We start from the raw sequence: 17,505 nt of genomic DNA, 5'->3' as shown, positions 1-17,505 counted from the left end.
GTAGGGGATCAAAACAGATTCAGGGGGGTGATTCAGAGTCACACGTAGCTTTATGAAAGGATTTGAAGTTCTAATTATTTAAAAAACAGATTGTTAAAGGGTAACTAAGTACATACAATTACTCCAACTACATTTGTGAGGGAAGAGCAGGCTTCCGTTTTGCCACTTTGCATTTGACAGCTGTAGTAGCCCACTAGTTGGTCATTTAAAAAAGTTGTTCAAAATATGATCATGATGTAGCACTTAACACTTAATTTCAATTAAGTAAAGTGATGCTTTCACTTATATCACTCAATATAGTTTGTGTATCCCCTCTGTGATTTAAATCCACTGCAAAATGAAATGGGTTGTTCAGTGGCTAAAGCTTCAAACTTCCACAAAGTTTCATGAAAATCTGGCCAGTAGTTTTTGTTGGTAATCCTACAAATGTCAGCCCTGTTTGAGAGCTTAACACGCATTATCAGTCTACATGTAATTAAGCATGTAGCCTACCTGTCAAGGATAAACACAGCCGCAGATCTGCGTCATTTTAATATCCAACTGATATCATTTCTTAAATGTCTCTGGTCTCTCTCAAGGGGAAAGTAGAAGTGCATAAAAAAGGTGGTGTATGTGGATAAAAGAGTCTGTCACTATCTGTTCTTGGCAGAGATCAAGACCAGTCCAACATGTCAGCGGAGTGATATGGACACAATGAGCTGCCTTCAGTACAACAGCAGGGTGGTGGGAAAATCCTCTATATCCTTCTGTATGACGTCAGTGGATATGAGAAGGGGGCACCAAACTTGTCACTTGTCATTTCAAGTGGATTAAAAAAAGAACTCAGTAGCCTTCCTGACTGTATTTATCAGGAGAGCCTTGTTGGTTAGGGCCACCTCGAAGAACTCCACATCAACAACTACAAATTACTTTTTCACTAAGTAGTGGGGGTGGGGGAACACAGTCACAGGAAGCTAGTCTAGCTTAAAAGCATTGTATAGTACTTTGTCTGAATGACCTAAAACATATATGTACTGAGAGCATATAGAAAGTGCCAAGTTTATTTCTTTTGGTCTGATCTAATGCATTTTCAGAGGCCGTCAAGATGCGAATTTGAAGATATTTTCATTTAAAAACAACCCCAAAAAGCAGATTTATTATGGGCATACAATATATTGTATGTTTAATTCTGACACGAACATGGTTATGAAATGTGCTTAGAACTGACATATTTTCGTCGATGTCAGGTTTTACTGCACCTTGCACTGCCACACAAAGTTTGACTAGGGTCACCTTCCTATTGCAAATATCCTCCATGCGACTGCTCAAAGTTTCAGTTGACATCAAAAAAAAATGTGAGGTGTTAAATTAGTGCAACTGTTGCATCCCAATAATATTATAAGGCTCTGAAAGCACTGATAGATGTCCAGGCCTTATCGCACCCTGTACCCTACTATGCTCCAATCACCTTAGAGACTCGCCCAGAAATTCCCACACTAATCTGTTTGGTCCAATCTGGCATATGGTATGCTGCGTCCCACACCGGACAACTGCCCCAGCTCTGTGTTTCCAATGCAGAGAAATACTGCTGCAGCCAGTGGATGGAGGGGGGTGTTTTCGTAGTGATTGGCCCTATTGTGGATTAGAAACGTATGGCCGGTGATCAAGTTCAGGTCTTAAAAGGCCTCCCTTTGCTGTGGCATAATGCATTTGGTTCATCAACGTAAAAAACTCCTTGTTGGGAAACCAGGTTTACACATTTGTTGTGACTCTTCATTGTGGTTTCACATACTTTGAGGACCTTCATGATTATTTGGTTATTGATTCTTTCAATGCTAAAAAGTGTATGGGAATTAACCTCCCCTTCATTTATTCATAAGACATTAAATGTAGACTAACTTGATGCAGTGCTGAAATGGTAGGTCATCAGAAAAATAATCGAAAACAACTTTAATAATTGATTATCATCAATAATTTATCAAGAAAAAAGGCCCACACTTGCAGGCTCCAGCTTGTGAGAATTTGCTGCTTTTCTCAGTTTGTATACAACATTGTTGATTAAATAAATTGTTTGTGTTTTTCTGAATGGTCGGATGGAAAAACAAAATACTTAATTTTGGCCTTGTAACTAATTGACCAGCACTGTGAAAAGTGTATGACTTGCTTGAAGTGAATATATCTGCACTTTCCTTGTTGTTCGGAGTGGGAATCTTTATGGTTTTTGCATTTATTTTAAGTTGCTTCCGATAAAAGCGCCAGCCAAATTATATGTGAGGTGATGATGAAGGGATCTGTGTTTTTCCTCTTGTTGTTTTGACATTAACTTGTGGCGCTCTTGGTTTCTGGGAGTGTTCCTCTTGACATGTAAACTGGTCTCGTAAGCATCCTCTCAGATCAAGTGTTTGTTATGGTCTGTGTTGAAAGGTTTATTAGGCATTATCCTCTTCAGCATTTTGTTTGATGATGATGATGTTTGTATATTCACACCTCTCTGTGTTCGTTCAATGTACACGTGAAGATGTAAAGCAGTCATCAATGTTAACAGTTAATCGACAATTCCCTGCTTCCTCTGGACGGTACAGATAAACTAACTGATCATTTTAGATTCTTGCTTTAAAAAAAAGAAAGTTCATAACCTGTATTTTATGCAAACCTAAGGGCAAGGAAGGCTTGAATGTACCAAGATGGATGATTTAGTATCACCCATTTCTGGACCTTCAAGTTCTTTATAAAACCATAACAAACCTTTGTAAACTTCTTGTCTCGAAATTTGTCATGTCAATGTATTAATTGCTTAATACAAAAAAAAAGCTTTCACTCAATTGAAAGCCACTTGTTAATTGATTTGATGCTTTAAGGTATCTAAATGTATAGTCTATAATTGTAGTAGCAGAATAATACATTGTAAACAATGTAAATGTACTATATCTTATTTTAGATTATTTATAGACCCCATCCCTAATCCGTACAGCGTCCTGTCCGCTCACACGCCTGATCTCAGCCCCGGGGTAATCAGTGAGTGTAATATACAAATAGCCTGCTCATTTAGCCTCCGAGCATCGTGGATGAATGAGTTGCCATTGCTGGCAGTTGGCCACTAAACTGGTTAGTGGCTGTGAAATAATGATGACAGACATCGTAGACAAGTCAAACAAGTCTGCTGCCTTTTTTGTTTGTTGTCCTGTTGTCAAACTATAATCCTGCAGGGTTTTTAAAGAGTGCTTTTTCTGTCATGTCATGAGGGTGTGGGCTTTGCCTAAAGGCCTGCATTGTGTCACTTTAATGTTGTAATAGCTCTCCTGCTTGATTTGTATCACAGTCAATGCATGTGCTGTCTGCACACCACACGATTCCCAGCTATTAAGAAGAGGTGGGAAGCACCGCGGCTTGGCAGGCTTTCAGCTGTTCCTCTGCCAAAAGCTACATTTCTGAAGGCCTGTGCGGCACGTGGGGCTTTAACCCTGCTATCCTGCCAAAAAATGCAGGAGAAAAACTCACAGGTTACTTCACTGCCTGAGCCGGAGCCATGGGGGAATCCCAGCAGGGCAGACGGTGACGCAGGCACAGAGCAGACGAAAGTAGGGTCTGAGCTTTTGGGATGCCCTGCGGTTCCTGAACTGAGCTGCTAGTAAAGTTGTAGCCTTTGTGTTTTTTCAGTCAGCGTCCTGAACGCGACCTATCCTGGCACTTGTCTGCCTGGATACCAGCACACAGCTGCAACATGCTGACAAGTCCATCAAATCTGAAGCATTTGCATTTCATATTTGCGTCCGCTTGCACTGGCAGACTGCCCAAGCAATCAAAAGCTTATTAAATCAGATACATGCCAAATGAGACACATCACACCCTTGTGAGTTTTTATTAGACATAGCGCAGGCCCATGAAACTGTAATCCACATTTAGCACAGAAGAGCCTGTTTGTATTTTGGATGTCTCCATGTACAATTCACAGAGCTCTTTATCTAAGATTTCCACTCATCCATTGCCTCTCTGCAGACAAAACACTTGATTGTTAAAGATCACAATGCAGGGACGTGACTGCACAGTCACCATATAAACCAACACGTTAATCCAGTTTGGGACGCTCATGCCATTCAATGAAAATTAAACACCCCCCCCCCCCACTCCACGCCACCTCCCCCTGCACTAGAGGAACTATCATCATACCGTCAGTCTAGAGTTACAATAGCAGTGCATTGAACTCTGCGAGCAGGGACATGCAGCTTGTCTCCTGTCTGCTCACATGAAGAATTGGACTTGGTGAGGACAGATTTAGACATTGTTACAATGAATAATTATAATGTATATAACTGCAGTTAGAGGAGGTCCTTTCATAGAGTTCAAATGTTTCATACACCCCCGTGGACTTTCATGTCTGTCTTGTCTTAAGTATCACTTTTTTAACATATTTATATAAATGGTGTAGTTTTTATTTTTTAACTCTCTTTTTAGTATCACATTTTATTTTAATACCACAATTGTTATATTGTTTTTCTAGAGTGGAAAAGCCCCTAAGACATTGAACATTTATGTCACTTGCTAGTTCTAGACATCATAATGTATGCATCAGCATCTTTCATTTCCTTCACTCATTTCCAAGTGAGCAAATTATTGAATCCAGACTTTTTATATGTATTTATCATACATGCTGTAACATCAGTTGCTACAAATCACTTTGAGCCTCGCTTACTTGCACAGCTAAATGCTGTTGCTTGATAGATAACCATAGATTTCAATGCTGAGAAGTGGATCAACAGATTATTTTTGCTATATGCCCACTTAATTTATGGCATAGCTGGGGTTAATGAGATTTGGCTCGCTGTGTTGCCTCGGATCGCTGGAAGAGGTCAGTGGAAAGTGCGTGACGAGCCTCCGCGACACTTCCTCAATGATCTTGTTGTTGGTGCAGCAGGGCTCAATGGAGCCTGTGTTATTTCCCTGCGAGGTAATACTGCAAGGAATGTGAGAGAGGGACTCATAATCAAGACCAGCACCACTGACCAACTTCTTGTTTTTATGCTTTTTTCCCTCTTTTATGAAGAAAGGATCATGAATGGCTTCTGTTTGGCTCCCTGCGCATGCACTCACTCTTTGACTAGTGTCATATTCAATGCTTACCAGTCCTCACATGGATAGTTTATGCTAAATAGAAAAACTATATGAAGATGGGTAACTCCACACTGTATATAAAAGTAATGAATCAATATTAAATAATTAGAAAACAAGATAGATTCTGATATGATATTAAATACATGTACCATAAATAAATGTAATACCACTACTTGTACTGCAGCTAGAATTATTTGAATATGTATTTGTTCCCCCATACATACATGTCAGTGTTTGAGAAGCATTTAGTGTTAAGCTGAGTTTCTGTCTGGCTTTTTTCCCCTCATACTGCAATTTGCATGTTATAGCAGTATATCCAGTAAACTGAGCTTGTACAGATAAGGATTTTAAAGTAAAAGATGCTTGGCTGCGTCTAGTTACCCTGAGGACTTTTATGCTGCATTCAACATGTAGTGAGTTACAAGTGCAAAACAAGAAAGGCAATCTTTAGAGATAGAACCCTCTGAAGTGCGTTGGCCATCTAAAATGGAAATCCTCACAGTATTTTTGAAGCTTCACAGAAAGTAAAACTAGCTTTGTAGATATTGTAATCTTACAGTTCTTAATAAGTATGTTGTATTGCAAACTCCCTTGTTTTGTAATAATTGGATATTCACGTGTCAGGATTGGATTACATTTAAAGATTAAATATCAATATAAAAAAAGTAAAGACTTTCTGGCGCCATGATGGTCAGAAACCAACGGAGCAACATCACAATTCAAATGGTGCATAACAAGTGCCGAGTGATAGTATGATAAAGCCTTACAAATTTCACTCCACCCACACATTTACTGTACACTGAAGCTGATTGGAATCATCTTAAGTCTACAAGTCAGGTGGAAGACTTTATTCAAAACGGGTGTAGCGTGAGCATGGAGGCTCATTTGATAAAGAAAGTACAGTACAGCAACTACATGTACAGAAATTCCAAGAGGACATTATAGGACCACCCACAGTGATTTTTCTTTTTTTTTTTGGGGGGGGGGGGGGGCGGTTTTGCTTTAATTTTAGTACAGCTGAAGATAGACAGGAAAGGAGGAGAGACAGGCGATGACATGCAGCAAAAGGCCACAGGTCTGATTTGAACATTAGTCTACCAGGTGAGCTACCCGGGTGCCCCACAAACACTGATTTACATGTGATCTTTAGAGCAGGAAACACCAGCAGAAGAGCGCTTATAGCTCCAGAGATGAAGAGAAAACATCATGTGTAATACCACTTTAAGAATTTTTGACTTTCTATTCAAGCAGAACAGAAATAAGTTCATTTGAATACTTAGTTTTTAAACCTGGTTCACTGTGTTCATCTCTAAATAACCACAAGGCTTTCTCGGACAAAAAAAAGGGTTTCTTCTTTCAGTATATAAAAGGAAACACAAATATTTTTATTCAAAATGTTTTAATGAAAGATACATCTGCACTGGCATAATGAAACTAAACTATCTCAATAGGAAAGACCCTGACGTTAATGTCTGTATTTCTATGTTAAAAAACGTGCCACAAAATTATATCTCTCACATTCACGTATGGATTTGACAAGAAGGCTTTGATGCTCTTTCCAGAGTACAATTCACATGCTACGTGTCTATACAAGCAGCCAGTCTTATATGTAAATATGTGCGTTTACATGTGAATGTATGTGTGGCGGTGTAGGTCTCTTTATCTCGTTGGAATTAGACCCTTAGTTCTCTTTCTTATCATTCTGTCCTGTTTGCTCAGACCTCGCAATCTTCTACCCCTGAAATGTGGGTTCAGAAAAAAAGAGGATTAACCCATTAGCTCTCATTGTTTCAACTTTATCTTTCAATCAGCCAACTGTTTAAGTTTCTGCCCTGTTGGCTCCACCCTGACCCCACATGGGGTTCCTCGGGCACCTAAACCAGCCTCCTTTTAGTGAAACAGGGTGTTAAATAAGCCCCAAGGGTGTGATAGTCAGCATTCCTTTATAGTGTATAAAGCTTTTTATTGCAATGTTGGATCATTTCTGTATTTCCTAAAGTTGAACAGTCTGCTCTCTGTGACATGGCAGCTGGATTATAACAAGATCAAATTCATCTTAGCAGGCTTCAAGTAATGCATTTGTGTCTGAACCGGTGTGATTCAGACCAACCAACGTCCTGTAAGGAAGCTGCTGGCCGCTACAGATGTGGTTTGGATGAGTTACGACAGACAACAAGGAGAGTAGCCTTTTTCCTCAAAACAACAATTGCAGCATATTTAAAAAATGGTGTCGATTCTGCAATAGTGTCAGAACTAGAGACTATTTCTTCATAAGGAGAGCAAGATAAGATGTTTTCCCTCTTCTTTGATTGACTGATAGTCTACCCAATCATCTGCCAAGTATTCTTTAAAGTGCCTGCCCATCTCCAAACATTCTCCAAATATGGGCTTCTCAGATGGTTCAGGAAAACAAAGAAATCTGGTGCGCGAGATAAGGTTGAGGCAACATGGACGGTCAAATCCCCCCAGCATGTCAGACGGCAAACACAAGCAGGTAGCTTTGAGGTGGAGCTATTAGCTCAATCTGATAGGTGAAGCTGTAAATGTAACATTGCCATGGCAGTGGTTTGTGTGAAGATTGGTCTTTACACTCACTGTATCTGCATTAGATAACCCTATATGTCAGAAATTAAAGCAGGATTTACATTTCTTCTTTGGTAAACAAAACATGCCAAATAGTCCTACTGATTCTGAGGCTGTACTACTTTGCATTCAGAATGCCTTCATAAAGTGCTGGCAATAAAATTGTGTAGGAAATCATCTACTTGTCTTCTAAGCTGGCAAATGGCCTTTACCACAGCTACATTGATATGTTACAGAAAGGTTGCGGAATGATTAAGCAAAAAACATGAAGCAAGTAGGTTGCTGTAATTAATTTCCAAAGCATTCCAAGCATCACTAGAAGAACTGAAGAGAGCTTCTGCTCCCTTGCCATAATACCAACTTATAAATACATCATAGTTGCAACAGTTTTTGAACAAAGTAGGATTTCCATACAATAACTGGTTCTTGTCCAGGTAATAAAAAAAAGGTGGTTTCCCTCTCTGACTTCAGTATAAAAGAGACTCAGATACGCTTTGCATGGGATTCATCCCTGCACCACTGATACTGCTTGTTATTATAATTATGATTTAGATATTAAATGCTTTCTCACTGTAACCAATTCTGATTATTCATAAAGTACAAGAATGATATACCAAGGGCAATCTCTAGACTCTAGATTTTACACACAGCAGTATCTTTAATCTCTGTCTCTAGCTCGCAGTCTTATAAAAGTTTGTCTAGTACTCTGTTTCCACATAATTTTGTCGTGACATGCTGTCATTTATAAAATATTTGATATGCCTCCTAATATGGGGATGGGGGGTTGTGGTGGTGGGCTGTTCTGTGATGCAATGTAATTTGCACCATATAGCATATAGGAAATCGTGTCGTCTGTGATGAACATTGGTACGAAACAAAGCGACCACTTCTGCTTCCCGCTGCACAGGAAGAGTCAAAAGAACGGCTTTGTTGTAATCACTTCTGTCTTTTAAATGACATACATGACACGCAATAGACAATAACAGAGGCAGTATTGTTTTTAGGCTTAAGACACAGAGTGACATTCTTGCTTATTAAGCCCATGAGTTCAAAGTGTGACTACCTACCATGTTGAGTAAGGAATATTACAAATAGTGTGCACATACAGACAGTTTGTGTATGGGCTGTTGGGAAGTGAATTTGCCTATGCCACTTAATGAAAACTAAATGTATAGCTCTTCAAGTGGTTTCACTCTGAGCCCTCTGCCGTTTGTCAGTAAGTAGAACAGAGACAAGTTGTCTTGGTCGAACCAGATCAAGTTAGGTAAGATGTTTTAATCCTGCTTACACTGCTGCTATTCTCTATCCGACAACTGCAGGCATTCAGTTGTGCCTCTATTGCTCTTTAAGAATGTAATGAATCGATATTGAACATCTGTCGGCTGCCTCGCTGCATCTGTTGCGTCAGTTGTCACTTCCTTCACCCTCAGAAGAAACACAAGTTTCACAGCTCTGGTTTCCTTACGCAACACTTTAATAACATACGGCTACAGTATAAAAAACTTTTAAGTACATTTCGTGGCTTGGGATTATGACCAGTTGAGCCAAAGTGAGGAGCTGCAGGCTGCAGGCTGTGAACTGTACACTGTATGTCGTTGGTCTTCTTGTTTTTCTTCAAACTTGCTATTGTGGTTCAGCCAGTTCACATCACATTTTTCCATTATGATTGATTCTTCCCTAACCACAAATACACTAGCTGCTAAATAATGTATTGTCTTAAGGTATGGAGACAACAGCTGAAAGAAAATATATCATGTAACTGCTAGAGCTGCATCGATAAGTTGATTGACAGAAAAATAAACTGTAAATAGTCGCAAGTTTAGTACAAAAGTGGCAGAAAATGTAGTTTGAGCCTCTCAAATATGGAGATATCATGCTTTTTCTGAGTTCTATCATATTCAAATATAATATTTTGGGTTTTGGTCTGACAAAACAAGAGATCCACTATTTTCTGACTTCTTAAGAACTAAATATTTGTTATTTAACCTAAAAAAAATCATTTGTTGATTAATCGTTAATGAATATAAAAGCAATCAGTCCTACAAAGTTCTTTATACAATGGAACAAGATGCTTTAAAAACATCTGATCTGACATACAATATTACTGAAATTGTGTAACTTAGCTGGTCAATTAATTTGCAGCCCTTGTTGAAAAACTAACTGCCATTAAGAAATGTTAACGTGAGACGTTGATGATTATAGACATTTGTTAAGTTAGTTTTTTTATTACATGGTATACTATTACAGTATTTAGTGCATCTATTCATCTATACTGAATATCATTGAACTATGTTGTCTTCTAGCAACCTAAAACCCAAATATCAGTATGGGGTGGTTGAGTTGCTCATAATGGTGATTCAGAGTGAATTGTAACTCATTCATGATTTTACCCAGAGTTTACTTATGTGTAAAACCAAAAAGTTTCTGAATGTAAAGTTGGTGGTTTCAGAGGTCTTTCTGTTCATGTATCATTCAATGTAGCAGAGATGAGTCACTACTGCCTCCTTTCATGACTGCATGTCCACCACCTGCACTTGAAATTAATTTCCCCACACACTGTGGACCTGGTGTACATTTCTTATCATTGCCTGACTGAACTGAGCTACGAACCCCAACCCCAGCATTTTGACTATTTTCACACATTCTGAGTAAACGGGGAGGTGCAGGACAAACTGTGACTCTCGCTCTGGTAAAACTCTGGGCTATAGGTGGATCACTTTTGTGATATTACTGTTGATTGAAGAGAACAGACATCATTGATACCAGAAAGTTGCAGCCCATTTCTGATACTAGGCACTGCTTTGCATACCTGAGCAATTTTGGGAAAAGGGATTTAAGAGAAGCATTACTGCCTACAGAAGTTGCAGAAAAACTCCCCCACTGTGTCTCTACACTTGCAATAAAACATTTTAATGAGGGGGAAAACACACCAGTCATACCTGAGAAAAGTCAAACCTCTTTATATTAGTTCTATGTTTTTAAGTAGAACCTTAGACAATGTAGACAAGACATTGTCGACTGTGCTTCATGTACTCTTTAAGCCAAGCAGGTGAAGAAAGTTATGGTTTTCCTTGTGATTTCACTTCCTCTTGTTGTTGGGTCTAATACTATCTGTCCTCTTGTGTGCATAGCTTGTCTGGTCTGTTTGTGTGAGTAATCCTGCACATGCTGCACAACTGATAACTCAGGGACTGTGCGTTTATGCCTCACATGAAGTTTAGGATTAAATAAGGATTTTGTTGTGAGAAATTGGGTTCTTTCTGTTCTGGTTTGCTATACTTTTCTCCTTTAATGCAACCCTCAAAAGTTTTACATATATTCCGTCAAAGTAATGGATTCAAAAGTGGTTGATCAAGTTCCTTAAATAAATGTTTTGGTGGTTTTGCAAAAACAAGATCTAAAAACCAGTGCAATAGCAGCAACAATCTACATACATACATTTAACAATGGAGTATAGCTTGAGATCATGTGAGCATATAAAATACCTCCACTTAATTGAATCATAAGTTTGACATATAAAGCCATACAGTATCTGATACTTGGGAAAAGTTGTTAAACAATTTTGGCACTGCAACAACAAAAAAAGTGTTACCCTTACATCAAGGGACTAATGTTAACAGACATTGCCAAAGTGGCAGTCTGACACTGTTATTCTTTTTCTCCCTCAGGTCTTTGTAGTCTATCAGCGCACTCTTGTCCTCCTACCTTTTGCCTCCGCTACTTGTGCTTCATTGACTGCTGTGCAACTCAGCCCTGCTGTCGGCTTTGGTTTCCTCCCACTTCAGGAAAAACCATTGAGACAAGAGAGAGGCCTCTGTTTCCAGAACTGCAGCCGACCTTTCTCAGAGCTCTGCCACCCCTTCCTCCTCCTCCTCATTTCACTTCATAACCATAACCTGCAGCTGCCTCACCACAAAAAAAACTTCCACCACTGTCCACCGCCTGGCCCCGGACTGGTGCTCCTTCAGTGGGGGAGGGAGGGGAAGGAAGGCAGCTGAACGTTGTGCCACTTTCCCCAGAGATGAAGCTCCAGGCTGTCATGGAGAACCTGCACAGGCAGCAGAGGGCCAAGCTGCTGATGGAGCAGCAGCTACAGCAGCAAGCCGCCGCCCAACGCACTCAGGTCCGCACAATCGTTGGAGGAGGGGACGAGCCGATGGGGAGCCCAGCCCCTGAGGCAGAACAAGCCCAGATGGCAGCACTGGCAGCCATGCGTGCCGCTGCCGCCGGGCTGCAGAGGGTGTCGGACAGCCCCATGTCAGATCGCAGCAGTGGTGGTGAGGACGAAGGTGTTGACGATGACAATGAAGACGGGGAGGACCATTACAAGGACATGATGGGGTCAGATGAGGAGGAGCAGATGTGAGTTGTGTTGCTCTTAACATAATCTGCAGTGTTGCTCTAAATGTTTTCATTTTTAAACAATATTCAGTTTTTTTTCATACAGCAAACACAAATGGGACGAGGAAGACTTTGAAGGCGAGATGGAAGAAGACTTTGATGACGACCTGGCGGAAGAGGGTCTGCCAACGGGCCATGATGCCGTGGCTCCAGGAAAGGGAATCCTCCTGCTACCCCACCGTCAACTCAACCCTCACTCTCAGCTGCTGAAGACCCGGCCCGGTGTCGACCAGGAACCCCGTGTAGCCATCATGCCCCCCCACGCCACGAACAACCATCTGAGCGGACAGGACCACGGAGAGTGGACCTACGAGGAGCAGTTCAGACAGGTAGGATGTCTTATTTATACACCTCCTGCTCTACTGATTGGCTTGTTGCACTCATTCTAATGTGCCATCAAATGTAAATTATTGTTGCTTTGGGAGATTTAAAGTCAGCTGTTTTGGTTCTAACTGTGGAGAACCAGATCAGCTAAGTCCCCAAAATATGCCTTAATCGGCAGCTTTAGCACTCTGAGAACCTGCATGAAACCAATATGTTGGTTTTAGACCAGAGACACACATCTGGCCTTCACACCTCTCCCATCATGTCACCTTTCCAGCTGAAGTAATCTGACCAGGGCGGGAAATTAACACCAGCCACCAGCCAAATGTTGATGAACCCTTAACTGAGCTTTTTAACGTTTGTCTTTGCCACCTGACATTCTGGTGGGCCACATATGTCTGCTTTTTGCCCGGGTGGCTTAGTGCCTCCAAAGACTTGACATGTACGGACTGCTGTGGCCTTAGAGTGAAATGAATAGGCCTGCTAGCTGAGGGAAGCGGGGGAGGGGTTAGGGTGCATTTTAACAGCTTTACCATGCTGCCGTTTACTGTAAACATGCTTGTGGGCTGGATATTATGAGGGAGGCCCTGGTGGAATAAGACAGGCTGTTTACATGAAGAGATTTAAGTCTGTCAACAGCTAAGTTAAGATGGAAGGCGGCTGCTGATGAAAAAGACTGTGAAACTTGTGAATGATATAAATAGTGAACTCACCGTTCACTACAGAGGATTAAAAACTCAATCACTTGTTGAGATACTGAACTCTTTGCATTTTCTGAACAATTACAGCAAATGTTACTCCAAAAAGAATAGATACAAGCCTTTTAGAACATATAATACCTTTTATGACTGAGTTAATAATGTTTTGGATATAGTAACATATTGTTCAAATATTGTTAATTGAATCAATGTATCAGTTCAACCATTTAAACATGCCTCTGCATTGCAAAACTAAGGCTGCTTTAGTAGGATTAAAGTGTGGCATAATACTGGGCCACCTTATGAGGTTATATAACACAACAGAAGCCACTATTGAAATTCAAACACACTCATGGCCTGTAGCAATATCTCAAGCCATTGGGCAGAACAGCAACTTGTCTTTTGTCCTGAGCAGAGATTCCTCTTTTAGATGATAAAGCTGGTTTGGTATGTTTGGAGAAGATTTCAGAAATATATATTGATGCCTTAAGGCTATGTTTGAGGTAAACAAGCTCAAACCCAACCATTTGCTTCGTCTTCAAACCTAACCATTTATTCTGTAATTTAAGGCCTATTACTTGTAATTACAGAGTGTATGGAATAAAACTCCTCTAAAACCTAAACCTTCTCTAAATAGTCCACCACTCCCTCCGTAAAGCCTTGAAATGATACTCTCAACAGTTAGTGGTTTTCATACGTCAGGTACTAAATGGACAACATTTTTATCATGGCATGTCAGTAAGTTGCTGACGGTTATATAATCAAGGCAGCCAGTATATTGGCTGTTAAGATAATGTTACGCAATCCATTGTTGATTAAAACCTATGTCACGCCTATACAACGTCCCCATCTATAGTGGGACAGAGTGGAGGGGGAGAAACACACAGTCTGCTGTCATTTAAAACCTTCTGCATGTTAACACGGTATAGAGAATAAAGAAACAGTCACATCTGTTTGCGGGGAGTCGTGGCTCACAACCTCCTTGCTGCTGATGGTTTATAATGTTGTGAATCCAGGATTTTAGTCCATGACTCATTTGGCCATCGTATGATTACGGTAATTAGTAATAATTACAGCTTTACCCTGTGATTATAATGCCCTGTGAATGTGCTGTGTAAAGGAAAAACGACCGACCTGTAATGATGTAGAAAGTCTGTCCGCTGATAATTCTAACCCCATGCAAATCAAACTCAGTAATTTCAGCCTTACTTTATATTTAGTGGGCGCCATTTTTCTTCTGCTTCTTCTTTTTCTTGTGGTTTATTCTCATCATGCAACAGTTAGATTAGAGACCACATTTGTGTCTATGTTTTTTAAAACATGTTTAGTATAAACTGAAGCGGTTAAGAAATGTTACGTTTTGAAATGATCTTGTAATATTTGTAATAGTGGTGAGTCATAAAAAACCAAAACAAAATGGCACAACTTATTTCAGCTGCATACAAAAAAATGTCTAGCCAACTGAAACCTCATCAAATAATGTCCAGAAGCTGCACTTGAGCCAGATGTGCCACAGCACATTACAGTCAAGCTGAAATGAAGCATCACAGAATGAATTCAGATCAAACTAGTGCAAATGCAGAATCCCTTATTTACAAAAACAGAAAAACATTTGTTCAAAATGATCAAAGTAACACCAACAAGAGCTGGTGGTTATTCTTGAAGTCTGAGAAACACGGTACTTTTTTAATGATTGTTTGTACTGTCCACACAAAGACAATATTTTTATCATCGGAAGTCCCTAAGAATCATGGTAGAAAATGGTGATCTCCAGCCTTGTGAACTTAAACTAACTTTCATGTGTTGTGGAGTTGAATGGTGTGCATTTGTGTGTGTGTGTATTTGAGGGCACACTGGGTGGGGAGGAAGGGGTTAAGGCTGTACAGTTTATTTTGGGCAGGTGGGTGGAGGCTGTTGGAATGTGCCTGAGGGAGGGTGATAATGTGGCCACTGGGAACCCCAGATCCTCAGCAGAAACCCTGCATGCCTCTATCAGTCGGCAGCAGTTGGAGATCTTCCAAACGGAGAACTGTCCTTTCTCTCTGTTGTGTTTAAAGTCATGTCCTTTGTGAGGTCCCAATGTCACATACAGTTTCTCTATGAGCATCACTACAGCAGCACTTCACAAGCCAGTCCAAGGTCCTTGTTAGAAGGTGTAAGGAAATAAATGACGAGACCTTAGGAGAGGAAATTCAAAAGAGAGATGCCTCACATGACAGATTTAAAATGGGTAGGAACATGTCATTTAAAAAAGTAGAGACAAATCCTACCATGTTTTTAACTAATGTACTAATGTAATACACCTAATTTAAGAAGTTCATTAAAGAAAGTACAATGAAATAGATTGAATGTCACACCACATCTATATCCAAGGTGCCATGTAGGTAAGTGAAGCAATCAAACAAATGCTAAGGTGAGGTTTGCCCCCAGGCTGTGTGTGAGGCTAACGTATATCAGCCAAGGCCCGACCTGCATTCCTGTTGGAATCAGCCGTCCACCTTCCTATCTGCCCACTCTGCACTGAAAGGTCAGACTAAATCAAGGCAGCGGTGTCAGGGTTCAGAAGAATTACTTAAAGGACAAGGATTCATGCAGATATCAAATTATGCCAGCGTTGTTGGATTATTTTGTAATTGAAACGACAGCTCAGCTGAGTTATTTCAGGGATACCTCTGTAGCCCATATCAGTATCACTCTTTGGAATTTAACTTTAATTTCCAGGAAATATTAACACCCTTTTTCAAGTTAATGGTATATTTGCTTTCCAACAGCCAATAGGCTTGCATGCATCTGTTCCAATCAGCCACCATCCGAATGAGGGAAACGTTTGACTGTGGTTATTGAGTGACATAGGTGCTGATATTAGTACAAAACTGTGATTTTGGTTTAAGTACAACCCCTTTTATAAAAGGGTAATTTCACCAAAACATTAAAAAAATTATGTATTTTCTCACCCCCATGATATCTAAGCATGCAGATACCGATACGTTTTTATATAGATTAGGTTCTTATCTGGATGCTTGACTCCCATCAACTTGAAAGAGATGAATGAAGTAATGACAAAATCCTGACAAATTATATCTTTATTTACATCCATTTTCCCCGGGCCTTCTCTTGGCCCCTTGTTCTTTAGCTCCTGAGCAGCAAATAGTGGTGGATTTACAGTTACATTCTGTTTTCATGAATGTGTAGTCAATGCTATGGTATACATAATATAACAGACCCACTCCCTGTCCCCCTTTTATAAACAATATCCTCCTCAGGCCAGAATTCGTCCAAAGACCATGCAGAGCCTTTGAAGTCTCCTCTCCTGTGTCTCTGTCTGCTTTAAACACCAGCAGCTGGGCAGATGGAGCCCAGATGGACAGTAAAGTAGGGATGTCTTTAAAAATTCATGGCACTCACCATGATCAGGGCGAATGGAGGGGAGTTTGCATTAAACATTAAATTGCTTGCACACACACACACACACACACACACACACTGTGAGTGGGGGGAGGGACTGTTAGTTACTACAGGAAGTGTAGCTCGAACAGAGCCAATTGGGAGCGACACTTATTGGGATTGCCCCTCAGGTTTCTGCTGATACAGCTGTCTGATAAGTGTTGTTGGGTTTATATCCCTCTGTTTTTTCTCCAGGCCTTTGATCTATCTTTGGGTTGTATGAATAGGATGGATGTTGTTTTTATATTTAATATGATTGTATGTTTTCACAGGTGTAGATTTATTTAGTTAAAAAACACTGGAAAGATAAAACTGAAAGCAGCTTTCAGATAAAAATACATGAACTTTCTATATGGCCCGTATGAACTATGAATATCTAATTGACAGCTAGTTGTCCTCGTGACTCAGACATACTGAACATTTTGCTGTAAATGAATCTAATGTCAAACAATGTTTAATAATTGTAAACTCTATGTCTTTGTACAATTTGCCAATAACTCATGGAACATTTTATAGATAAACTACTTGTGTTTTTTTCCTCAATCCATTAACTTAAAATAAACCTGTTTTTTCTGAGGACATTTAACTCCAGAGCAACAAACAATTTGATCATCTGGAACCAGTTTTCCCTACTGGAGTCCACAGGGGTTGAATTAATCAACACTAGGGAGTTTTCATTTAATTGACTATGTTTTGCCTCGAGAATGTGCAGCCATCTGTGTTACTAGAAGAAAACCAGGCCCTGCTTCGACCTCGCAGTAACATGTGTCTGGGTGATTCAGTCTTGAAATGGACAGCTCTAAGTACAGGTGTTAATGCACATACAGTAACACCAATTAGAAAATGGTCTGGGCCACATATGACCACAAATGGATTGAAGGTCTTCTTAATCAACTGACGTCCTCTAAGTAGGCAGTTAGTACTCATCTGCTGACTTTGAAACATCTGAACTATATGAATTATATTT

General features: G+C 40.1%; 1 protein-coding gene across 4 annotated transcripts in view; it reads left to right on the top strand.

Annotated features, from left to right (window-relative positions):
• The window catches only part of arid3a (AT-rich interactive domain 3A), a 41,366-nt gene that overhangs the window by 981 nt on the left and 22,880 nt on the right, over positions 1–17,505 (top strand). For 2 of the 4 annotated variants that reach the window (XM_063891327.1, XM_063891326.1), the window contains exons 2-3: positions 11,340–12,033; positions 12,119–12,401. In XM_063891327.1, coding sequence (XP_063747397.1) covers positions 11,693–12,033; positions 12,119–12,401 — 624 coding nt within the window. In that variant the 5' untranslated portion in view covers positions 11,340–11,692. Of the gene's footprint in view, positions 1–11,339; positions 12,034–12,103; positions 12,402–17,505 lie in introns of all 4 variants that reach the window. The other 2 variants (XM_063891325.1, XM_063891324.1) reach the window with 1 other exon arrangement.

Source organism: Eleginops maclovinus, chromosome 9 (assembly GCF_036324505.1).
Source record: "Eleginops maclovinus isolate JMC-PN-2008 ecotype Puerto Natales chromosome 9, JC_Emac_rtc_rv5, whole genome shotgun sequence".
Lineage (NCBI taxonomy): Eukaryota > Metazoa > Chordata > Actinopteri > Perciformes > Eleginopidae > Eleginops > Eleginops maclovinus.
The sequence above is the reverse complement of the archived record's forward strand: the minus strand, read 5'-3'. Positions and strand labels throughout refer to the sequence as shown.